The 27393-nt window shown below is 44.1% G+C and overlaps 1 protein-coding gene across 1 annotated transcript in view; it reads right to left on the reverse strand.

The window, feature by feature from the left end:
- Positions 1–27393, reverse strand: part of LOC126439847 (uncharacterized) — a 604845-nt gene that overhangs the window by 246924 nt on the left and 330528 nt on the right. Inside the window, 11 exon segments of the mRNA XM_050090598.1 lie at positions 988–1301; positions 5945–6256; positions 9229–9237; positions 10328–10651; positions 13075–13389; positions 15585–15893; positions 17741–18067; positions 20483–20806; positions 22931–23251; positions 24350–24667; positions 26985–27299. Coding sequence (XP_049946555.1) covers positions 988–1301; positions 5945–6256; positions 9229–9237; positions 10328–10651; positions 13075–13389; positions 15585–15893; positions 17741–18067; positions 20483–20806; positions 22931–23251; positions 24350–24667; positions 26985–27299 — 3188 coding nt within the window.

The raw sequence follows: 27393 nt of genomic DNA on the forward strand, positions 1-27393 counted from the left end.
GTGGGTTCCAGCAGTGTCAAGGTTTGTCAAGAACATCATCCTCTTGCACATCGCACTGCAAACTACTATTTTCGACCACAAAATGTGTGGAAATGAACGCCCCAAGGAAAGGGGTGGTTCCAGTCACGCCTTTTATGAGACTTCCAGAGGCCTTTTCATATCGATTCTGAACAGCGGTGTGTTCGAAAAGTTTTGTTCGGCTACTTCGGCTGCCCATAAGAAAATCGCGGAATTTCAACGCTGGGCCTCGCGGTTCTGACCTCCGTAGCGGAGAGAGGCGTTAAGAGAAGAGGTGAAATGTGAGTAAAGGGAGGTGTGACGACCTTCCCACGACAAGACACGACCACGGTAGCGTTGGACAGAACTGTGGTGAAAGTGTTGTTCTTTTTTTCTTTTTCTGTGTCGATTCCTAGCTGTTTGATGCACCGCAGAGCCCGATGGTGACGTTGCAGGGCACCACACTTTTCCACCACTACAGAGGAAGGATTTAGGTATCTTCGAGTCAAATTTCGAACTTCCGTGTCGAAATGACAAAAAATGACATAGTATCAAGAAAATATTTTAATTTTGATGCGCAGTCCATTTCACCGAAGTTACAATTGAAGCTTTGCAACGCGCGTTTGTGTGCTATGTGTGATACCATACAGAAATATCCACATCTTTTATATACGTTGACACTTCGTTTCCTGTAAAACTAAAAGATAAAAACAAGTCACACATATCATGAACAATACTTCCATAAGAATAACTATTAAGTGAGGAATCATCTGAAAAAGAAGTCCTTAATTTGATCCCGACACAATAAAGAAGCCTAATCAGACACAGCAATCCGATAACCCTTAGCTGCAGCATCACAGTTCTCGTGGTAGCTGAAAACGCAGAGATGAAAGAGTGACATATGTAGCAATATGAAACATGAACAGGAACAGCGGTATTACTTGCTGCCTTATTATACAGCCAGCACAAGAGCTTACTTGGAGGAGCGATAGTGCATCCTGAGAAAGGATCACCAATATATCCGGGTAAGCACGTGCAGACAGGCCCGTGATTGACTACCCTGCAGACGGCGAAGGGCCCACAGGAGCCGGGGCACGGGTCCCGGCAGCGCATGCCCTGGCAAGCCAGGTGGGCGGCGCACTGACCGTCGATGGTGCACTCGGGGCGGCAGTTGGGCGCGCGGCCCACGTAGTTGGGCAGGCACGTGCAAGCCGGCCTGCCGCCCACAGATCGACACTGCGAGCTGGGGCCGCACGGTGAGGGCACGCACGGGTCACTGCTCGCAGGCGCCACCACGGCAGGGGCTACACGGGAGCAGCGGCTATCAGCTCTACACTTAGGCTATCACTGGGGGAAGGGGGAGGGGGGGGGGTGGTTGGAGAGTTACGGCTTTAGGTCGTGGTTGGCGACTTGGTATCACGTGTCACATCGTCAGCGGACTCATCGCAGCAGGATCTTGAAGGGTACAGGTCAATGTAACGAGATTTTATTGGCCTAAGTTGTTGGTGAAATAGGGTTCGGAGAGGTGGTTTGAAGTGTTAATTTAGAAGCGAAGGACTCAGAACTGTTCATAGAAAATATATACAGGAAAATAAAGGATGACAGCTGTACGAAGGGTGTATTATACAGTGCTACTAAGAAATAGTGTTGTTATGATAAAGCCATTCTTCAAAACGTGAAATACTTATTTATCCAAAAGTCAAACATAATTTTTTTTTCTTTATGGCGATTAGTATTTTCTCTATCAATTGACATTACAATTCTGCTTGTATTTACATTCAGATTACTGAAGTACACAGTTTCATCAAGCATTACAGGAACAGCGGTTCCTGACACACTTTTTTTCGTATTATAGCAAAGAAACTTTGAGGTTCCTTACTGTTGTATCAAACAGTTCAGCCGCAGCTCGTTGTGAAGGGCTTCTTAAAATATAATTATCGATTAAATATTTTTGTAAATGTTATTACTACAGTTTTTGAGAAGGCTAATAAGTACTTCACGTTTTCTTCAGTGCAATTAACTAGATGCTATCAGAAGGACAATTATAAATTAGGTATTTTTTAAAGAGCACAAGCTATATTTTTGTCCGAAGTTAGAAACGATGCATCAGAGGAATAAGTAATTTTTCAATTATTGTGAAGGATTTGCATCAACTGGTAGCAAAACCATGAAAGACATTTAGTTTCAAGGCAAATAAATAAATACATAATGGAAGGACGTTAATTATTAATACTAGACTGAGGCATAAGTCTCGCAATAAGATGTTTTCTCAAGGATGATGTGACTAAAATATAACAACAGATATCGAGAAAGTGCCGCTCATATTGTGCGAGAACGACGTTAGAATGTAGTTAAGATGTGTCGCTCAGCTGACAACTACAGATTAGTGGTCAATCAGTATCTGCGTAAGATGAATATCAGCCGTATGAACAACATTCTTATTCCACATTTCCCATGTCGTGAATGATTCTTCTACCTCATTTGATCGTTCACACGATTTTCGTCAGTTTCTCTTACACAATCTGTTGGCTCATAGATACTTGCAATGTAATGGTTTATGTTTGTGGCTTTAGTCACTGTTTCGCGTTCTAGAGTAAGAAACATATTTGCAATTACTTATGCCTCAAACTTCGTATAACAGACGAAAGGAAAGAGAAGGAAGTATTCAGGGAAGGCGATTACTTAATAATTAGCTAATACATACTATTAATGTACAAGAAAGATCATTTAGTCATTTCAGTAATTTAGCAATCAGTTAAAGTATAAAATTTAGGAAGTGCAGCTTCATAGCTTAGGAGCTGAAATAGTAAGAACTTAAATAGTGACATGAAGAATTGTTGTAGGCAACTACTACTCTGTTAATTATATGACTAAGAAGTTTAAAGCTATTAGAACATTTGGAAATACAGATGACTATTATTTGTTTTAGAGTAGTTAAGAAAGAGGTAAGGGAATTTTTAGCAGTGGTTTCTAAAGGATTATGCGTCATACAACCACACAGAGTATCAGTATAGCAGGCGCATTCGAGATTAATATTGTTGTGAGTCTTATAAATGAAAGTAAATGAAATAGGAGAGAATGGGACATGTAGTAACGCTTTATTTGACGTAAGAATTTCTTCGTTCTTAGGTTCAAGAGGGTCTCTAGTCAGCAAGAGATTTTGGTATAGGTTACGTGAAAAGCAAGATTATTTATCTGTATGACGAGGAGGATGGGTAATTAACAAAGAGAAGTATAAGAGCAATTCTATGCTACGTGGTACCTCGGCGTCTGGTCACATCATTCTGCTTTGCCTCTCGTATTTTTGTCATTGCGTGCGTATGATTAACAGCACCAAGTACTGCCTTGTGTTTGTGTTTCATTTGCCAGTAAACGTTTGTTCTAAGACATCCACACGTTCTCGTTCGTCAGAGTTTACAAAGATTTCAATAAATGTATGGAAATTCTATTCTTCTAATACTGAATATTTCTGTTTCAGCATTGTCTTGAAATACTACGGCTTTTCCACAAATCAGTTTCGAAGATTATGTGGATTCACAATCAGCTGACACAAATTTCACTTCATTTACTGGACGCTACCAAATTACAGATACAACACCATATAAAAACAGAAAGAATTAAGGCAATATACACTTACTAAAAGCTCTCACAAGTTTATATATGCCGGTAGACACCACTTAGAGCGCCACGTATTGTAGACGCCATATCGCTTAAACTGGCTTCACGTTAAAATATAAACAAATACCTTTTACATAACGGAAAAAGCGAAGTTCCTCTTTTCAGTTCGTAAAAAGTACACAGCTCGTCGAATTACTACAATGCTAGCATCCATTCCATGACAGAACAAAGGATATTCAAACTGGAGGGCAATGATTTTTTTGTTCGGCAAATTGTTGTTAAAACACATTTCAGCGTTCATGTGGATGTCTGCGCATAGTCAGTAGCTTTGTTAGGTGAGGATGGAGCGGCCACAAGATTTCATCAATGAATAACATGAAACTGTGTTCCGGACCGAGAATAGAACTCGAGACCCTTGCCTAGCGGGCAAGTGATCTACCATCTGAGCTACCCAAGCACGACTTACGACCCGTCCTCATAGCTTCAATTCTCCTACCTTCCAGATTCCACAGCAGCTCTTCTGCGAACCTTGTAGAACTAGCACTCCCGGAAGAAAGGATATTACGGAGACATGGCTTAGCCACAGCCTGGGGGATGTTTTCAGAATGAGATTTTCACTACGAAGTGGAGTGTGTGCAGATGTGAAACTTCCTGGCAGGTTAAAACTGTGTGCCGGACCGAGATTCGAACTCGAGACCTTTGCCTTCCGTGGGCAAGGTCCCGAGTTCGAGTCTCAGTCGCGCACACAGATTTAACCTGCTAGGAAGTTTCATATCAGCGCACATTCCGCTGCAGAGTGAAAATCTCAGTCTGGGAAGGAAGAACATGTGTGTATTGTGGGCATTTATAAAAAACTAACACGACAGTATGGCGCTGGAAATTTCGCAAATGTATGTTATCAAAAAATATTTGCCAACTAGTTTGAATAAAATGAGCACAAACCACGAAGTACAGCAAAACATAACTATTGCAATTTATGTTCGGATGTATTGAGATGGAGATGGTTTCCGATGAGCAATGCGACAGGTGATAAAATCGACTTCATCATTGACAATATTCATGTAAAATTATCCTCACCCCGAAGGTAGATGTGAACACCACAATGCTTTACCGGATACGGTCTTAATGAAAGCGTATATCCTTGCTTCCTCCGACTGTTGACCAGACTTGACCAGTCAGTTACAGCAAGACCCATAGTTTAACATGGACTCAGAACCACAGTCTGAGTCGTCAGAGGTGAAAGGCGTGATTTGAGACAGAAACATACTATCAGCTGAGGTTTGAACCTCAGAGGACTGGATTTGAAGTTCACACATGCCCGTCGAGCATTATCAAACTAAATTGCAACGAAACAAAGCCAGACTACCAAATGGCTCCACCGCTGTCATAATGACATCAAAAACGAGACGAAGGAGCAGCTGCTCGATGTACTCTAGGATCGTGACAGTACATGCTCTTAGTTTTCTGCAACATACGGCATGGAGACAGGGAAGAGGAAAACAACTAAGCATTACATAATTTTTAGACGTTTTTATTAGCAGGAATTAAGCAGTGCCCAGACCTTAAAAGCAGCTGTATGTAAGAGCTTTATTTCAGTAAAAACCATAGTTTCGTTACTGTGGATATTATTTTTTTAGAAAGTAATGTGGTTTTGAGTGATGGCAACCACTTTCTCATTCGATCGCGTCATTTGTATGCACGCCGTTTCCAACAAATCGCTCTATTACAATAAAGATACGAGAGGCGAGGGTTATGAATACGACGTTATTATAAGCGCACTGCACGACTCTGTTTGGGTTCAGTAATTCAATGTTTTAAATACAGCTATAGAGCACTGAAAAATTCGATATTTTATGTAAAAGATAATCACGCTTTATGTGAAGCCAGCTGGTGATTGTGTTGAGAAGAGTTCGAAGTTAAAGTTTTTGAAAAATGAAGCAACAGCAAAGGATCGGATGAGAGGGATTGTTAAATGGAAGAATCTGCTATTGACTTACTGCTGTTTTATGAAACCGCCGCTGGTAGACGTAACCTCTTTTCCTCCTGAAAGTGTTTGGTGGCATGGCGTGTTTGTCTGGTTTCCAGCTTCCAGCTGGTGACTAAAAGATACGGGAGGCAAACGATGAGTATGACGTTACAAGCAGAACAATGCACGACTCTGACTAGGATCCGGCTGAAAATACGACACACGTAGCATAAATTACCATACCGGGAAAGCCTAAACGGTCATAACTTGGTTGTATGACGCTATATCGGGAGAAGGGGGAGGGGAGAATGAAGGAAAGGTTGAGATAGCGTTTCCCGGGAGGGGTCAATGCGGGGCGCTTACTTTGAGGTCTGACGCAGCGAACGAAAGGGTCTCCTGTGTAGCCCGGAGCACAGCTGCAGACGGGGCTGTGGTTGACGACAAGGCAACGCGCATTGCGGCCGCAGGTGCCGGGGCAGGGATCAACGCAGCGCTGCGCGACGCACGCCCTGTTGAGCGCGCACTCGGCGCTGACGACGCACTCGGGCCGGCAGTTGGGCGGCGTGTTAACGCAGCCCGGCCTGCAGCTGCAAACGGCGTGCCCGTCCACGACGCGGCACTTGCTGTGCGGACCACAAGTCCCGGCCGCGCACGGGTCGCGGGGAGCCGGCGGCGCTGCGGGCCGCATCGTGTTAGGGCAAAGGCGGGGTCAACTCTGTCTCGTCTGGGCGCTACCGGGGGATCGGCAAATGTCAAAGCGTCAGCGTCGCATCTCACGTTAACACCAACGGCAATACTATCACTGACTCTCAGTTAGTGATTCTTCACTTCCATTACGTACTTACTGTGTGGAATGGATAAACGTACCACGATGTCCACTCGCAGTTTTTTCGACGTTATGTATCGTACTCAACATTTCTGTGAACCAGAAGGACTAAGGTATCGAAACACGGAAATCTCCTACAGATTTAGTCTAGGAAACTGTGGGGTGTAGTTTGAGGTTTTGTATAATTCTCATTCCGGGCACAAAACAATTGAGAACACTGATTATGACAGTCCGCATTATAAACACTAGGAGGGAATGTAAACTTCACGGTCTGTTAAGAAATCGAAACACAAGCCACGAAAGCTTTGCAAGGATCCTGTTTTGAGGATTAACTATTTTCCCCTAGTATGCAGATATCTTGAATACTATCATGCGAACTACAAGGCGGCTAAGAAACGAATTTATTTTGAGTAGATGGCGCATTCTATTTCGTAGTTCAGTTGTAGGTATGTTTCCCAACAGTAATTGAAAGGCTGACACCCAGCTAGACAATATTTTAATTGCAACAAGGTCCAAAATAAACTGTTTGAAAGTCAATAATCCGCCGCGCTGGGTGTCGTAATCATTCTTTTACTTTATCTTTCCCATCACACAGTTTCAGCTGTGTAGGTATACTCAAGTGAATTATAGAACCTTTCAAACTGGCATATTCGTGTTACAGTCAAAACACAAATATGTTCTTTTGACAGATCATACCATACGCTTGAGGATGGATACAGGCTGAGACTGTGTAGCGGAAAAGACAAAGTAAGAGAATGTTCTAATCCAAGTTACAGCAGACAGTACGGCAGATTGTTGTCATTCTTGAAACTAGACGACAACGACATGCTTACACCAGAAAAATCTGAAGCGGTAATCAGGAAATGAACCCTAGACGTCCCTGTCAATAAAGAATCTCGACCACTAGAGCATTGAGTCAGTCCACACACTATTTATATCCTCATTAATTTACAGATTGTCATCTACTTACAGCTTAAATAAATTGGTGAAATAACAGCGAGTTCCTCTCGCGCAATATAACGAACGCTTTCAACGATTTTAAACATGTTTAGCGTGTGGACCAAACAATACTGTGATTCGGTTACAAATTCAATAGGCGGCCATGTCTTTACACGACGTCAGTATCAACAGCAAAGTATCTTACACGGGCATTATAGCATGTGAGACTGATTTAAAAATTTCGGCCTTTTCCAGTGCTGCCAAGGTGTTGTAAATGCATACAGAGAATACGAAATGTCGCGTGCTTGTATGCGGACCAGTGGAAGCACACTCTCAAGGTGGTCGAGAACACCACTATGGTACTGTTATTATGAGCTGAATGAAAAAAAAAATGGTTCCGGTTCTGCAAAGCATTTCCTCATGCATCAGGATGCATTCCGAAATACCGTGAACTATTCGAAGACTATCACTCATTTCCCTATATTTGGTTTACACGCATATTTAGCTGACAGGCAAAGCAAACCGCAGGACATGTTTTGTGCACTCATGCTGGGTTCTTACAAAAGATGCATGTCTTAAAGAAACGAGAAAGCATAGAAAGGACACTAAACGCTTCGTGCGGTGGCCAAGGGTAACTAGTATGTTGCACGTATCCATTCCAGACACAGCTCTCGCAATGTTCAGTAAAATTAACAGAAATTAGTCGGTTTGCGTGTAGTTCTTATGTGCTGACCGACATAAACAGTTGCTGATCTAAGGAGGAACGCCACAATGTCAATTGAGCTACAACTAAAGACAGCTCTCAAAACAAGAGAGCGGGAAACTCAATAATCGATGTAAATGTCTTTAGATTAGATTAGATTAGATTTACTTTCATTCCAATTGATCCGTAATGAGGAGGTCCTCCAGGATGTGGAACAACGACGTTTAACAGCGAGAGTGGTTAACATTTGCCTTTCTCCCCGTTAGCGTTCAGACGATTTACTGGATAATTAGTGCGGTAGTAAGTGGGTTTTATGGAGCAGTGGTTGAAAGGATAGTTTAGGAAAGATGTAAGATGTACAGATTTCAACATTAAAAGGAAATCAAGATACATAAGAATTAAGCAGCAAAGTTTCATCTATTTGTGAAGATATTAATAATATGGAAAATAGTGCTGTTATTGTATTCACAGATTTACAGATTTACAGACTGTACAGCAGTTTACGTATTATCTTAAGCACTGAGTGCAGTATTAGCGTAGATGATTTTAAAATATTATAAAGTTTTTGAAATGCTGTATCTAGAAATTTTAATTTGCGAGACAGTGTGGTTTCTAAAAGTAGATGCAATTGTTAACAATTAGGTAATTAATTGGCAAACTGAAGTAAGAACTACAATAAGAATGAAGATAATAAATAGCTACAGTTACAGGTAAGAGCTAGAACTTTTTACAGTAAGGACAGATTTACAAGAAACGACACCCTAGCACTGTGGACTACAGCTTTGAAAACAGGAGTACACAAGTGTGTTTACCACGAATGATAGATCCCTTAAAATACGTTTTAGAAAATCAGACAGAGTGCGCAGGATAAGCATACAAGCACAGTTTGCAAATCTCTGTAACTTTTCTCGCACTTATACATGTTACAGTTGTTACTGACCATCTCGAGCGTGAGAAACACACCTATTTTGAATGGCTGTATTCATGTTCTTTGACGCAGCCGGTGCGAGATGACATTGGATTGGTTTGTTGTTACTAATCTTAGTAATAACAAGGCACATTTTCGAGTCCCTTTGAGTAAGTCAAAAACTATTCAAATAAAATACTAACAGTTTAAGAATTATGTGTTATGTGGATTAACTGATTCTTTCTTCCTATGCAAACAATTTGAAGTTGAACAATATTGTACTATTGCCATGTCAGGGCACTGACCAATCGGCAGTTAAAAGAGAACATGCGCCCTTGTAAAATAAGATGTGTTGTTTTAAGTACATACAAGAATGACAAAAAAAGGGCGGAACGCTGATGGTCAATAACCCCCTTTTTCTTCAAAAAGACAGACCACATATGGCCGACAGATAATATTCCAGCAGCCAGCTGATCATCACAAATATTCCATATATCTGATGCAGAGCAATTGCTATTGTGATGGTCAACAGAGTACATGATCGTCATCTATCGTTCATATACGCTGTTTAATTTTTTTTAAATCTGTCCATCAGTGTTTCGTCTTTTGATTTTTTCTTCTCGTACGCACCTGGATTAACGTATAGCCTATCTTTTTTCAAGGGGTCGTATACTCTTTTTCCTTGTAGATGGGGCAATGTTCCGAAATTGCGTTAGTATATTACTTTACAACCCCCAATGAATAAAATGATTTTTTTGTATTGAAAATGGAGCTATGATGTTATGAATCTACTATGCAAAATAACAATATTTCGTAACTCTGACCTGACTTTCTTTTCTCTCATGTTTGTAGATCCAGGATTTATGCTAACTTCTGTCTTAATAGCAATATGCGTTATTAACTTTCTTTTCCTTTCTGTGTTATTGATTACTTAAGTAAGAGTCAGTCTGGAACATTATATCGTAAACCGTTGATGGACAGACATTGTCTACTGCTGTGCCTTCTCGGTCTCTAGCGTGTCTAGAAAGAAATAGTGATGTTTCCTATAGGACGAAGTATTCCAGATGTCACTGCAGAATGTCCCAACATACCACGATACCAGAGTCGTTACCATCGACACGTTAAATGGGAAATATCTTACCCCTCCATATAGCCGACAGAACATTATGTGCGTTCGGAGCTTCTCGGAGCAGTAACCTCGACAAGTCAAAAAACTTCCTGGGAGCGTGACCATTATTTACGTCATCGAAAGTTGTTAATGCCTCTACATACTGACATTTTAGTCGAGGTGAATGATAAGGTTAGGAGCTGCAGCCCACAACACTAAGGGGTGCGAAACAGGGCAGGTGGTGTAGAGGTTAGCAAGCTTACTGGCAGGTATCGGGAAACATGATCGGGTAGCGTCTCCAGTGAAGCCGGCGGGGCAGCCACAGGTGGGCACGTGGTTGGCGACGAGGCAGAGGGCGCGCACGCCGCACGTGCCGGGACACGGGTCCCGGCAGCGGTTGGCGGTGCAGGCGAGGTGCCGCGGGCAGTCTGACGACAGCACGCACTCGGGCCGGCAGCCCGCATAAGGGTCGCCGTGGTAGCCGGGTCGGCACGAGCACGCGCCCGCGCCGCGCCGCTCGCGGCACTCGGCGTTCGGCCCGCACGGCGACGGCTGGCACGGCCGGCGCGGCGCTTCCACTGCCACCACTGCCACAACGCAACACCGGCTCACACACAGCGACCTCACGTGTTGCCACCACCGACACCGTCTCACGTCCCACAAGGAAGCGATCTTCATACTAGTTCAAGTTTGTTTCATTTATAAAGAATTTTTGTTACAGTTTTAATCAGTTGTAAGGAGTTTTCCTCAACTATCAAACCTTGCAAGTTGCTGGCGTTTGTGGAGCATCATACCGCAAAACGTAACATGTTTCAACTACTAGTGAAAGGACACTCTTCACACTTTATTGTTTTTCTGTCACCGCTGTTCATCCAGGTGCCCCACCTAACTCCGACATCTGCAGGAACTACGAGGGCCATTCGGGAAGTAAGGTCCGATTGGTCGCGAAATGGAAACCACTAAGAAAATAAAAAAATGTGTTATTTGCAACAGTTAGCTACTTCTTCCAGCTATTTCCCTACATAGTCGCCGCCCCAACTTAGATATCTGTCGTAGCGTCGTACCAACTTTCCAATACCCTCATAGCAGAAGGCAGCCGCCTGTGCTTTCCGCCAAATCTCTACGCTGTTCTATAGCTCGTTGTCTGTACCAAAATGTCGTCTTCATAGTCAGCGGCTCACAGAGATGAAACACAGGGGAAGCCAATTACAGGTTGTATTGTGGCTGATCAAACATTTCCCATAGAAAACGCTACAGGAGTATCTTCATTGCCATTGCAGAGTGCGGCCGAGACGAAGAAGGAAACGTGTGACAGTTATGTTATGTGGGTTGCATGACATCAGGCGAAATCTCTCACAAGGCCCTCATTCTTGGCGGGAAACACTATTTTCAAGGTACCCCCGTGCTCACTGTGTGCTCAGAACTGAAAACAGCTACATAACGTGATCGACAGACCTATTAGAGACATTGCTCAACATATCTGTGCAAAGCTTCATCGGATTTTTACTAGGGTTTCCATTTTGCGCCCGACCGGCTTTTACTTTCCGAACAGCTCTCATATATTGACTCGACAAGCCCTGTCTCTTTAGGGTACCGAAACGCATTTCAATGATATGTTCTAAAAATACAATGGTCACTAACATTTTTAAATATTTATTTGCACCAAAATGGTAGACCTATTGACACAAATCTAGTGATACAACTTGGATCTAATAAGAAATTATAGAGTAAAAAACAGATTTCATATGGGAACTTTTGTATATTTGCTGCTACTGTTTGAATAGAAGCTCACTTGGACTTTTACACCACTCTCCGCAGAAACTAGAGACGCATCTGCAAGTTGTTGCGTTTGGTATGTAAGACGTCGCCGTAACCATACAGTGTGATTCAGCTGCTCATACCCATTGATTTTATGCAACCCGCAGCGCCTTCAAATACCACAAGCAAGATTTTCATATTCTCTCGCTCGCTTCGTGGAAAGTATTTGTCCTATAGAAAAAATGAACAGGACCTTTTTGTAGAATATTTAATATAGTTTACTTTGTACTCGGAAACGTTTTCGCTAGAGGCCATAGCTTTCGAATTATTAAAGAAAAACGTACAACAGTGGCCTTGAAACGTGATTTTCTTGAATAACTCGACAATCGTCGCCTCCAGCGAAAACGTAACCCAGTACAAAATTTAACTACATTAAATTTCCTACAAAAAAATTCCTGTCCCTTGTTTTCTGTGGGACTAAACTCTGTTTGTAGCGTTGGGTTGCATAAAACCTATTGGTAGAGGAGCTGATTCACCCTGTATATTCCAGGTGAATGAACTGTAACTGACTATTGGTGGTCCATATTCAACACTATAGAGTTCTCTCCAATCACTCATGATTTTTTTTTTTATTTTAGTACACACCAGATGTGTCAGTTACCAATACGAAATAATTTTACTTTCTCGTTGGATGGAATAGGATGTTTCATGTCCTGTGTACAATGACACCTTTTTATTCTTTTAATTTTTTGTATGAGGCGACTTGCAAAATTAGTAAGTGTAAAGGACTTGCTAAGTATTCAAGGGAAACCAATTTCCATCTGTACCTCATCTAATTCTCCAGCTGCTCCGTTCCAGAAGATAAAAGAAGCTACTTAAAAGTATGTCACGAAACGAAAAATGTATTCCAGTTGGTATATCCTTATTGTACCTCAGCCGCTTGCAGCGGACAGTTTTAACAGCACAATATCCGCCTGCTCAGTACCAAAAATAATACTTACCTACTGTACACGAACAACTGAAACCTGAATTACCATAGCTTTCCAAGTACACATTCTGAATGGACGCAAAGGCGCTCTCCCTTTTCGGTTAGAAGAACGCAATGTTACAATAGCTTCAAGTGAGCGAAGTTCACTGACTCCGGACAGATGCTGGAAGTTAGACGCTCAGGCTGAAACAAGTGGCACTGCACACGGTGACCGACAAGCACATGTCGTGGAGCAGGGCTGGATGCGGCGGCGCGCGGTCCTACCTTGTACGGGGTTGCAGCCGGAGAAGGGGTCGCCCTCGAAGCCGGGCAGACAGGAGCAGACGGGCTGGTGCGCGCGCACCTCGCAGCGCGCGTTGAAGCCGCAGGAGCCGGCGCAGGGGTCACGGCAGCGCGCGCGCACGCACGCCAGCGTGGCGGGGCAGTCTTCGTGGATGACGCACTCCGGCCGGCAAGAGGGCGGTGTGCCCAGCATACCGGGCGAGCAGCTGCACACGGCGCGCTCTCCAGACACTCGGCACTCAGCGTTCGGACCGCACGGTGACGGCACACACGGGTTCTGCGATACCATCTCCGGCCCTGCAATCGCCGATAAGGCGTCACACCCTTCTCCGCGTTTATTCTGTCCCAAATGCCTACTCGCGCTACTACGACTTCACCTACACATTATGGTGTGTGGCGGAGGTTGCTCTCGGAACCCCTTCCCACTTCCATCAGCGAATGACGCGTACGAAGGATAACTGAAGGTAAACCTCCATAACTACATTACTAAAAGTGCACGGTAACCCGGTACCAGTTGCAGGTCTAACTGATCCCAGGACCAACAAAAATTTGAGTTTCTAAATTTCATATAATTGCTGATAGAACTTGAAATGCTGTCATAATACGCTCATTGAGAGGTATAAGCTTATATTAACACAGTACAGCAAGCACTACAGTTAGAAATTGGGTATGTGTCCTGAAGCAACATAGCTCACACAAACCGTTTCTTCCAAATTTTTTCTTGCTGACGCCCCTCACAAATGATGGAATGAAAAAAAAAAAAAATATCGCTTACTACATACTCGTTGTTCATGCAATAAAATTTCAGCATCAGGCAAAATGCTTTAATTTGTTACATATTACTCTACTCGCAACACATTTTGCAGCCAGTATCCACATATACCACTGAATATACCTAAAAATTATATAATTGTACGACATATAGTTCAGGAGAACGCTGAGATACGTGAAAAACTGTAGTTTGCTTTAAAAGGAGCGAAAATCACCATGACTATACTCACCCAGTATTTCAGAATGAGAGGACCTTTTCTGAACTTTCTCTTACATGCTTGACGTCAAATATATAATAAATTTACTTACTTGTAAACTCATTGGACGTTCAGAAATATTTTATACATGGGAGTTCAAGTCTTTAAAGAATAGGGGGTTTACAGGCGAGGCCTAATTTCTCTGATTCTCTAGTAGTGGTCATTTCGTGAGACATGTGTGGGAGGAATTAATATGTTGCCCAAATCTTCCTGAACGTACGACAACATATCTGCTTCTCAAATTTTCGGATGAATTCTTTGGAAATGCGAAATGCAATTTCTTTAAGTTGTGCTAAGGCTATGTACTAACTATGTTAACGCAAACAAATTTTTATAATTGTATTAAAATGTTTCGATACATTATTAAAATCGTTGGCATCTATGGCACGTTAAAAGTTGGAATGACGGCTAATTATGTTGGGGGAGAGGGGAGAGGGGAGAGGAGAAAGATGATGCGACAGTAAAAGACTGATACCTCCATCCCTGCCCCCTCCCCCCCCCCCCCCCCCAACACTTACACTAAAAAAATAATCCTGGATCTGTCCTGCTCCGTGACCGTCCCGCTCTTATTACACAAACCCATGGCGAAGTGTACCATACTTCTTGAATCTTTCCTGTCTATTCTATTAATCCTGGCTGGTAATGGTACCCTTCACTGATGATCTTCAAAGCTAGAGGATTCTGTTTCGCACTTTTGTCTCCTATTTGCTGTGAGGTCTCGAAAATTGAAAGCATTACTTTTGCGTAATAAATAAACTTTGTTATGGCTGATGGGTTATCATTACATTACTTTTGTGTAATAAATAAACTTTGTTATTGCTGATGAGTTATCATTACAATTTTTTTTTTAAATTTGTGGTAAGTTCTTATGGGACCAAACTACTGAAGTCATCGGCCCCTGGGCTTACACAGAACTTCATATAACTTAAACTAACTTACGCTAAAGATAACACATTCACCGATGCCCGAAGGACCCGAACCTCCGACGGGGGGAGCCGCGCGAACTGTAGCAATGCGACCTAGACCGCGCGGCGTTATCATGGGACTGATCCTTACAATTCATATACAAAAAAGAAGGGATTGTGCATTTCTTGATGTTTAGCGTTCATCTATGCTCATGTCTCTATTCTAATATGAGAATATATGCAATCATGCCTCGATTGAAACAACTTTGACATTTCAGCAAATTGAGTGGCAGGGAAACACATTAGCTAATTGTACTTCTTTCTCAAGCACCAGTGCTCCCTATGTTTTAGTTTTGTAGGTGCATGCAGATTTTTGTGAAGTTTTCGTGGCTGCGCTCCGAGAGGACTGCCAATCTGTCAATAATAGGAAAGTTACCCTGACCGAGATGAAAATGTGACAGAAACGTGAACCTAGGCTGGCTACAGCAAGGTTTGTAATAACTTTTCCGAGGGTTCTAGTACTGAAACTTGAAATATGAGTGCCGCAGAACACACTTACCTTTAGCCACGTTGCAGATGGTGAACGGATCTCCAGTGTACTCAGGCGCACAGGAGCATATGGGATTGTGGTTGATGACCTGGCATCGTGCGTTAAGGCCGCAGGTCCCTGGGCACGGATCGACGCACTTGCGATTGATACACGCTTTGTTTTGGGCGCACTCAGAGCTGACGACGCATTCGGGTCTACAGGAAGGCGGTGATCCCAGGAAGCCCTGCTGGCAGGAGCACACCGCGTGTCCAGACACAGTGCGGCACACGCTGTTTGGTCCACAAGGCGACGGTTGGCACGGATCGGTCACAATCACCGCTGTACAAAAAAAGACCATCTCTTAGCTGGGCAGGTGACGTAGGAAGTAATGAGATGTTTAGACGGGAACTGCTGGAAACAGTTTGCAAACTGAACGACGGGTTGCCGAAAGAGGCGATAGTTATCCATAATTTTAACGGGGAAAGGAACACTGGCTATAGTAGATATACAGAGTCACAATTCATGTTACACACTCCTAGAGATTGTAGAGGGAACTTAGTAGATCTAGTTTTACAAAGGAACCCATGTCCGGAAACGTCACCCGACGACGCTACAGAGCGTCGAAATTATAGGCGCCGGTGCCTGTAAATTTACGAGGGTTGTAACTTTAATAGTGGCAACTATTTATTTGCAGCTCGCACAAAACAGACACGTGTTTCAAAGTTTTATTGACCTTCAAAGTAGACACCATCATTGTGTATAACCCGTTGCCAGCGATGTGGAAGTCGTAGGATACTCTTAGGAGTGTTGACAATTCGAGCGACGCCGTCTATTGCCCAACGAATTTGTAGCAGTCCTGAAGCGAATGCCGTGAAGTGTTTCCTTCAGTTTAGAAATCGAGGGCTTAAGTCAGGGGAGTGCAGTAGGTGGTATAGCACTTAGCAGCCCCTTCAGTCAAACAAATCAGTAACAGCTTGCACTGTAGGTGCTTGAGCATTTTCCTGCAAAATGATGGTCAGGTCCTGCAGAAAGTGTCATCACTTCTGTCTCTAAGCTGGTCGTAGGTTATGTTCCAAAAATGAACAGTAAAACTTTGAAACACGTATCTATTTTGTACGAGCTGTAAACAAATAGTAGCCACTATTAAAGTTCCAACCCTCGTATGTAGGGTAATTCCGTGATGACGTTACAAGCTCTCTAGGATGATGGAGAAGGATAAAAATATCAATTTGAGGTAAGAGTCCCTGTACTGGAAACGAACGATTTGAAAGTTATAAGCGAAAACCGTTCTGATACCACTGACAGTGCAATACATGTACAGGCACTGTAGCGGCTAAGACTGTAGTGTAGGCAACTTTGAGAGGTGGTAGTATGGACCAAAGCAAGGAAAAAATGTCCCGTAAACATGTGCTATAAAATGCATATTTGAGGAGTTATAAGCACTTGTTCGTCTTTGCAACTATGAAACACATCCCCTCTATTGAACAAAAGCTCGTGAGCATTTTAGAACCCATGTTTACTGGACTTTTTATCTTTGTTTTGATCGATACAACTATCTCTGAAAGTTGTCTACCCTACAGTCTTAGCATGTATTCCACTGTCAGAGGTATCAGAACGGTTTTCGCCAATAGCCGTCGACTCGTTCGTTTCCGGTACGGGACCTTTACCTCAAATTGATACATTTATCCTTCTCCATCATCCTAGAAAGTTTGTTACGGAATCACTCTACACACATTTACAGGCACCGGCGCCTGTAACTTCGACGCTCTGTAGCGTCGTTGGATGACGTTTCTGGACACGAGTTCCTATGTGAAACTTTATCTGCTAAGTCTCCTCGGCAACCTCTAGAAATGTGGTGCATGAATTGAAAAGAAAATCTATAGAAGAGGAAAGACTAAGACTTGGTGTAAGGAAGTGCACGGAAAGTTTTAACATTCCGTCTTAGAGCAGGTGATAAGAGGGAAGTCACAGGCTCCACAAAAGGGAAGAATGGAGACGGCAATGTGTCGTGACCTGTTGAAACGAACCATCCCAGCATCCTCCGTTGTAGATTGTAGGATGTAGCTGTTAGATAGAGATAAACGTATTTGCAGTTCATTGGCAGATATAAGTATTTGAAGACCGCTGTCGGGGTGCTGTCACTTGTTGAGTGGATAGACGTTAGAAATGAAGCTTGGAATACTCACGAGTGGTGATCTCGACCCTGCAGGCGCTGAAGGGGTCGCCCTTGAGCCCTGGCGGGCAGCTGCAGACGGCGACGTGGTTGACGACGTCGCAGCGCGCGCCGGCGCCGCACAGCCCCTGGCAGGGGTCGCGGCAGTGCTTGTTGACGCAAGCGAGGTGCGCCGCGCAGTCCGAGTTGATGACGCACTCGGGCCGACAGCCCGTGCCGTAAGCGTCGCCGATGTTGGGCGGGATACACGTGCAGCGCGCAGCGCCGTTCTGCGACGAGCACTGAGCGTTTACGCCGCACGGGTTCGGCATGCACGGGTCCATCGGGATGTCCACAGGCTCTGTGTACCATAACGCTACATGCAACGAGTGTAAACAACCGCAGCACAATTCCAAAACATCATACGTACATTCAGATATCTTCACCAGACAAAACATTAGCACCCCATTAAAAGCGAAAACTGGTCGCTTTGGGGCGCCGTAGACGATGTATCACTGGTATCACGAGGTTACATGATCCTTCACAAACAACGTAAGCCACGGCAGTGAAATGGTGTGTCTGTTCGAGTTAGTTCATCGGTGTCATCGCATTAAGGAGGGTCAGCGTGGATACGTGATGGAATAACAGAAAGCAGCCAACGTTTACGAGGAATGGTGTATCACTCACAGTCACATAATTCGCAAAAGAACAGTGATTGTATAAGGCGCGATCAAAAAGTTTCCATCCGAGGGCGTTGCTGCAACGTATTTACAACGTAGCGCGACTATCAATGGCTCTGAGTACTATGGGAGTTAACATCTGCGGTCATCAGTCCCCTAGAATTTACAACTACTTAAACCTAACTAACCTAAGGACATCACACACATCCATGGCCAAGGCAGGATTCGGTCACGCGGTTCCAGACTGAAGCGCCTAGAACCGCTCGGCCATACCGGCCGACAGCGCGACTCTGATGTGCGTATATGACCACCGACATGTAGGCAAGGGATCAGTATGGCATTCGGGTCTTTCCGACGTGCGTGCGGAAAATGTGGGAACGTGAACTATGGCGACGTTTTTACCAAATGCGTCCAAACAGGACCAACGTGATGTTATTCTTTCCTACGACGCTGAAGGACAAACACCGGGAAACATCCAGCGTAGAGGGAAGAATGTGTATCGGGCAGCATATCTGTCAAACCCACTGTTGTAGAATGGTGCTCCAAGTGTGCTGCTGCTTCATGATGACGCACTTCCCTATATCGCAAACGACGTAACACAGAAATTACGCCAACTCAAGTGCGAAACATTCGAGCACGCGCCCTATTGTCCTGATCTCTACTCATGGAACTATCCGTCCATTAAAAAAGTGCTTGAGGGGTCGACGAGTCCTGTCAGACGAGGATGTGCAGCAGACAGTTGCGGACTTCTTCACGGATTGGGACACAGTGATTTACCAAACGGACATCTTCGACCTTGTGCGTCGCTGGAATGATTGCCTCAATGCTAAAGGCTGTTCTGCCTAAGTTGCATACCGGTTCTGGACTGTGCAGCCTTAGAACGAAAACTTTTTGATCCGCTCTTATTAAAAGATCCCAACCAACAAGGGAGCTGGGACCAGCGATGAATGTCATTTCTTATCAATGAAAATCGGTTTCAAACACGACAGGAACTAGCACTGTATGTGACTACAGGTCCACTCAACTAGTTACTGAGCGAAAATTACTAAGGGAATGGAATGAGACATTCGGAGTCGGGTACGTAGCAAAAGGCCAATGCACACAGCGGTACAATTATCTTAGCGTCATCAGTCGGTCAAAAAACACAGAAACTGGAAAGCAGTCGACTGGAGATGTTTAGTGTGGTCCAGCTAGTCGCGATTTGGCTTCTTTTCAAGTGTGTCGAGTGCACCTACGGCCCAATGAGGCGTTTAAACGGTAGTGTGTAGAGGGCGTAGTTCACACCATATGTGGTTCGGCGACGTTTTTTGTCCTGTTTCTGGACCATGAAATTTGGTTCACGCATTCAAGTTACCATGAACATGAACCAGAGTGTTTACCTTAAGTTCTTGGCGACCCAATGTTGCTCATTCTTCTACATCTTCGTGATGAGTATGCAGTGGACACTCTCATCTTCGAAGAGGAGCAAAACCATGTTCATAGCGGTGCACACGTAAGTTCTTGGTCGGACCAACTCTTATGATCCACATCGCACTTCGTGTGGCTATCTGAATCACCCGATCTTACCTCATAGAAAATGTTTGGAGTTATTTTGAGCAGCGCGTGAAAGGTAGCAACCAATATCGCCATATTTTTCTAGCACTACTGGATTTACTCAACGAATGGCTTCAGATGGCCGGCCGCCGGTTCTAGGCGCTTCAGTCCAGAACTGCGATGCTGCTACAGTCGCAGGTTCGAATCCTGCCTCGGGCATAGATGTGTGCGATGTCCTTAGGTTAGTTAGGTTTAAGTAGTTTAGGGGACTGAAGACCTCAGATGCTAAGTCCTATAGTGTTTAGAGCCATTTTGGCTTCGGCTGAACATGGCATCCCTGAAGATACTTGAGGACATTCTTCCTCGCTGGAAGCTGACATAAAAGTTGGATGCGGTGTTAGATTGCGTTAGCATGATGTCTTCTGGGGATGTTAATTTTTGCCCAGTGTGCTTACAAATGCTCATATTAGCGGTAGGACTAATGGTTTCATAATTCTATTAATTTGCTGTTTATTCAGTTAACAACACAAGGGGCAATTAAGGGGTTGGACAGAGGTACCCACCTCGCACAGGCGTACATCCGACGAAAGCGTCGCCCTCGAAGCCGGGCAGGCAGGAGCAGAAGGGCGTGTGGTTGACGACGTCGCACTTGGCGTTGGAGCCGCACACCTGCTGGCAGGGGTCGCGGCAGCGTTCACTGATGCACGCCTTGGAGGGCGGGCACTCCTGGCTGAGCACGCACTCGGGCCGGCAGAAGGGCGGGCTGCCCAGGTAGCTGGCCTGGCACGAGCACACGGGCCGGCCCTGCTTCACGGCGCACTCAGAGTACGGCCCGCACGGCGTCGGCTTGCACGGGTCGCCGCTCGGCTGCTTCGGTTCGCCTTCCACTGCATCACCCCATAACACAGTGTCACAATTGTTGTCTAACCTCAGTCGCTACGTTACTAGAACCTGGAGCCTGCTCTGTTTCAGTGGCGATGTTTACAACAATTTCTAGGAAGCAGATATATACTGTCTAATTCCACACATTCAGCTACGCAGACGTAATTGGTATTCATTTTTATGTGATCTTCCGTTCTTAACTACTATACGTAATACACATTCCCTAAGAATGCCGATGACAACTGGAGAAATGAAGCAATCACTTACTGAAAAGAAGAATAATTGGTTAAATAAAAATAGATCTTTGACATCCACGTTGTTAAATAGAGCTAAAAATTTTAATTTCTCCTAATCCAACACAGGTAGTCCTCAAAATCTGTGATTGTGAATTTTTAATAGCTACACAATTACTTGTAAGATTTTAAACGAAAAACGTGGGGCAAATACAATACGTAATTGTTGTATGAATATATACCTCGTTACTTTTATCTACTGGATGCGCCCAACTTTTTTCGTTTTTAATCTTACAAAGCTCTTCATAATCCACAAACACAAATTTTCAGATTTATCTTTATGGACTTAAGAATTATATGTATCAAGGAGAAATTATTATATACTTTTTAGTCCGATTTAAAAACGTGGTAATTAAAATATTATTTTTATTGAAACAATTATTTGCTGCTCTTTAGTCTGGAGTGTGTGAAAATTTGCAATGGGTTTTAAACGTATTGATTAGATTACAGGAGAGAAATATGTTAAATTTAAAGTTTTTATTTCAGTATATTTTCATCTGATAATGTCCGAAATGGACTAGAGTTATATCTACTGACTAATTATATACCAATTTATTCGTTATTTTCCTAAAAAATAAAATAAAGAAGTAAGCAAAACTAATTTTATATGATTCTTTCTCAGATTTTTATTTCAGTACTAACTTTATACCCACAGCTTCGCCCTTGTACGCATATGTCCACATATTGCACACCTCTCCCTCCTCTGCCCTCTCTCTATTACCTCTTTCCCCCTCTCTCACTCTGTCAATCTCCTTCTCCCCCCTTTTCTCTGCTCAGTTCCTCCTTTCCCTCTCTCTGGCTATCTGCCCCCCCCCCCCCATTGTGCCGTTCATCTCTTCCTACACTCTTTCTTTGTCCATTTCCTCTTCCGCATCTCTCTCTCCATCTCCTCCCCCCCCCCCTCCCCCTTTGCTTAGCATGCCTGTCCACATGTATAACTGTTGGAACACATTCTGCATGACACACTGGTCATGCAGGGAAGCCTAATTTCAGGCGTTACCAACCTTTCTCACCCCAACCCCAACCAAACAGACAACAAGAAAGCGAGTTAATATTGCACTGTTATGCAGTTCTGGGCTATGTTTAACATTTCAAGTTGCTAGATCATCAGCATGTTAATCTAAAATCAATAAAAAGTAGGTTTGTCTTGGACAGCATTTTGTTAACCACTGAACAAGAAGGGTTGTGCTACGCTGCAGGCTCTGTACACAGTACATTTTGAGCAGAACTGAAAAATGTGATTCACAAATCCCAGATTTCCAAATCTGAGTGGCTTTCTTGTAGAACAGTGCTTTCGTTTTGTACGTTCCTTGCAGTAATTTAGAGCCTGTCATTGCAATTTCTTCATACTATTTCAATATGTAATGCATATAGGATTCGAAAAGCAGTCTATGATCACTAGATGACTGTCACAGGCTTCCCACAAACATCAGATGAACAAATTTTCTATGTATTGTTAATTTAAATAAATGTGCCCGATTGTCGAGATATAGTCTTCTGAAATGCACAGTAAGAAAAGATTTTTTAACCAGTCTACAAGTAACAGTACTGAAACTCCTGTACAAAATAAAATTGTACTCAGACAAAACAGGAATTTATATGACTAAGAATGGAATTCATCTAATAAATTAATTGTTTTGAGTTACTTCACTAGCAGTGGCAACATCTGTGTAACTTTTCTGTCGCTTCCAAATTTCGCTCCAATTCGGATCTAAGACTTTTCATAAGATTCCTCAGTTGTCATCAAAGAGTTTATGTGGACAGTAGGTTCGGGTGTATGCGGTATCAGCTAGGCCACCGACAGTCAGCTATTTGAAATGTGTCGCAAACACTTACCAAGAGGAGGGTGGCAGCTGGTGAAGGGGTCTCCCTGGTAGTTGGGCGGGCAGGAGCAGATGGGGTTGTGGTTGACGACTTGGCAGAGCGCGTTGAGCCCGCAAGTGCCAGGGCAGGGGTCGGCGCAGCGCTGGCTGAGGCACGCCTGCCACTGCGGGCAGTCCGAGCTGACGACGCACTCGGGCTTGCAAACGGGCGGCGCGCCTACGTAGCCGGGCAGGCACGAGCACGCCGCGTAGCCCTGTGAGGACGGCAGGCAGCGGCTGTTGGGCCCGCACGGCGACGGGTCGCACGGGTTCGTCGGACGCGGCAGCGTCGGCTCTGCCGAGCACCAACAAAGCACTCGTTATGTGCGTGACACGGAACAGTGTTATTGGAGTACTGAAATGATGAGAACTTAATACTCATTGATATACAATAGTATTTACAACTTTTACAGAAACCAGGCGCCAGTCGTAAGAGTCGAAGGCCATGAAAGGGAAGTAAGCATTGGTTGAGACGAGAGTGAGGTGGGGTTGTAGTCTATGTCCAATGTCATTCAATCTGTACAGTGAGAAAACTGTGAAGAAAACAAGTAGAAATTTAGAAAGAGAATTAAACTTCAGGGCGAAGAAATAAAAATTTTGCAGTTTGTCGGCAACATCGTAAGAGGCAGTAAAGGAATTGGAGGTCCAGTTCAACGGAATGGACTGTATCTTGAAGTGAGGGAGAAAGATGAACACTGACAAGAGCCAAGCAAGGGTAATGGAATGTAGTCGAATTAAAATAGGCGCTGCTGAAGCAATTAGACTAGTAAATGAGACAGTAAAAGTAGTAGAAGAGTAATGCTATTTGGGAAGTAAAATAATTTACGATGGTCAAATTACAGAGGATACAAAATGTAGAATGGCAATGATAAGAAAAGCATTTCCGAAGAAGAAAAATTTGTTAACATCTAATATAAAGAGTCAGGAAGTCATTTCTGAAGGTGATTGTCTGGAGTGTAGCCATGTATGGAAGTGACAAGTAGAGGATAAGCAGTTCAGACAAGAAGAGACTAGGGGCTTCTGAAATGTGGTGCACCAGAAGAATGCTGAAGATTAGTAGGTAGATCGCGTAACTGATGAGGAGGTACTGAGTGTAACTGGGCAGAACAGAAATTTGTGGCACAACTTGACTAAAAGAAGGGATCGCTTGATAGGACACATTGAGACATCAGTTAATCGTCAATTTGGTATCGGAGGGGAATGTGGGCGGCAAGATCCCAGAGGAAGACGAAGAGACGAATACAGTAAGCAGATTTAAATGGAGACGAAGAGGCTTGCACAGGATACAGTAGAATTGAGAGATGCATCAAACCAGTCTTCGGACTGAAGGCCACAACAACAACAACAACAACATAGTACGAATTCATTGAAACAGCTTGTATCAAATACTAACCAGGCTTGAACGGGAAGCAGTTGACGAACGGGTCTCCGGATGTTGACGGTGGGCAGTAGCAGACAGCGACGTGATTGATGCACTGGCACTGGGCGTTGAGGCCGCAGGCGCCGACACAGGGGTCAACGCACTTGCTGTTGACGCACGCCTTGTCGCGCGGGCAGTCGGAGTTGATGACGCACTCGGGGCGGCACGCCAGGTACGGGTCGCCCGCGAAGCCGGCCACGCACTCGCAGGCCACGACGCCTCCGCGTTCGCGGCACACGGCGTTAGCGCCGCAGCGCACCGTCGCACACGTGTCCGTCTTGTCTCCAGCAACTGGAAAGCGCACAAGTTCAAGATGAGAACGGGGACTGCCGACTGCCTCATTACATCGAACTGCCGACAACACTAATCGGGGACGCAGGATCTCTCCATAACGGAACTGAAAAGACAGTCCTGTTGTAACAGTGATCCCTACATAAACTGGATGTCGAAACGTATACCTGATAAAGCTCGTCGTATTTGGTTTATTGTCTAACTACAGCATGGTGGCCACGAAGCGAGGTTAGAATACATTAGTCTGTTACATCAGATACTCCAGAAAAGAACAAAATGAGTATTTTCAAAACTAGTGAAAAAAACCATGACTGTTCTGCTCTGTCATTTAAAACTCAAGCGTGATGTGGACAATGATTAGTTGATTCGAAAATTCACTCTGCTTTATTGAGTTTCCGTTTTACTATCAGATTCCACTATTGCGTACAACAACGACATGAGATGCAGCGTGTATCGATAAATTAGATACTATATAAGCCAAATGTAATTCGGTATATCAAGTGTTGCAAATAATAGAGATGCATGTTCAACAAAGCTGACACTGTTTGATCACACATACAACAACTAATTACAAATTTATGGATGTATTAAGCAAGTACTTATTAAGACTCAACTGATATTAAAATTTGAAATTTCTTAATCTAAGGTGGAGCACATTTTTACAACTTGGTATCTGAAGCGATGCATTGCCTACCAGCAACAATGTTTCCACTCATTGTCACAGAGGCATCCACTGGAAATGCTACGACGACATTCTCTATGCAGGACATTTGATATGGACTTTTCAGGAAGATTATCTGCATCTCTGAGTACTACAACCAGTGTCATTTGTAAAGCACATGGAGCACGCTGTCGTATTTTTAATTCTGTGGCCGATAGAAAATATAAACGGAGCCTGTCAAGTGCTGCAAGTCAGCACACAGCTTGACGCTACAGAAATAAATATGTAATCCTTAGATGTACCTGAAAAGCTCGATAACTAGTTTATGGATATAAACAAATCTTTGGCAAGTGACCAATCGCAATTGTCCGAATTTGTGTTCAATTAATACACAGCCAAGTGTTCTACATTATCCGAATCGACAAGCTCAAATTAGGACATGTTCAGAGCTCTCCATCCAGAGTGAAGAGATCACAATAGCTAAGAATCTAGTCGTTATGTTACTGATTTTAAAGTTATCTTACTGATTAAAGGCAAGATGCCTTTTGCTTCAATTTATTAAGGTATCCTCAGAGGAGTGAAACAAATATACATTTTCAGTTAACATATTTTGATACTGTTATGCCAGCTGCAAACAGTTGTAACCAATAAAACAGAAAGAGCACAAGTAGAACAATATTAATACACATAGCGAGTCATTGAACATACGAGGAACAGCTTGGAGCCGATACCTGTTTGTATCAGCACGATAATGGACACTGTCATAAAGCAGCATCTGTAAGGCAGTAGTTTGTAGACAATAACAGTCCTGAAATGGACGGACCTGCCCTGGGCCGCGACATGAAGACAATGGAATTCGATTGGGATGAATTACAACGTCGACATCGCTCCAAAACCAGTATCCAATATCACCATCTTCTCAATTTTTGAGTCGGAATGGACTCATTCCTCTGCGGACATTCAGACATACAATGAAGGCTTTCACGACCGGATGGTACTGTTGTTGATAATTCTTCCGGGTTATATGGTCGTGGTCCATGGAATACTTCTATTCCTAACGTTTCGTCCAATACTACGTTAGACATCCTCAGAGGTATGACTGGTCCTCAGGACTCAATAGGACCAGCCATACCTCTGAGGATGTCCAACGTAGTATTGGACGAAGGATTAGGAATAGAAGTATTCCATGGACCACGGCCATATAACCCGGAAGAATTATCAACGACATTCAGACACCTCGTTAAAAGTGTCCCCAGCAGAGATCAAGCCGTCATAAAGGCGAAGGGCGTGCACGCCCCTTATTAAAATTCAATAGTAGATGTAGGTATACTTTTGATCCGACAGTGAAGAATAGAATAATATGCAAGTAATGAAAATGTATGCGTACTTCACGCCATTGACGATGCCATAAGAAATTTTGGCGAAGACCTTCTGGTAAAACAAATATTGTCTTTATTCGGTTGCATACAAACGGTCCGAATATAACTATCAGTAATATGATTATAATAGCAGCTGAGGCTTGACAAATGAATAAAAATAAAGATGTCACTATTTTTCTCTGTATCACTTTAAAGAAGCTGTCCCGCCTGTGCAGCCAGTTGCTGTAATACCCACCGCGCCAGGAGGCAGTTAAGGAGAGGCTGAAGCGGCACCTACCAGGCTGTACGCAGTACTCGAAGGGGTTCCCGCGCAGCGGCGGCGGGCAGCTGCAGATGGGCTGGTGGCGGACGACCTGGCAGACGGCGCGCAGGCCGCAGGCGCCGGGGCAGGGGTCGACGCAGGCGCGGCCCACGCACGCGCGGTCGAACGGGCAGTCCGAGTCGGTGAGACACTCGGGCCGGCAGAGCGGGCCGCGGCACGGCAGGCACGCCGCCACGCCGCCGGACACGGCGTCGCACGTCTCGCCGGCCAGGCACGGCGACGGCGAGCAGGGCCGCCACGCCGTCAGGTTCGCCTCTGGCGGCGGCGAAGCTGTGGGCCACGTGAGCGCTCTAGCAACACTACTTCGGCGAGCTGAACCCCACTTCACCACACCTCGACGCCACAGATGGTTTTACATCAGAAA

Source organism: Schistocerca serialis, chromosome 1 (genome assembly GCF_023864345.2).
Source record: "Schistocerca serialis cubense isolate TAMUIC-IGC-003099 chromosome 1, iqSchSeri2.2, whole genome shotgun sequence".
In the NCBI taxonomy this organism is placed as follows: domain Eukaryota; kingdom Metazoa; phylum Arthropoda; class Insecta; order Orthoptera; family Acrididae; genus Schistocerca; species Schistocerca serialis.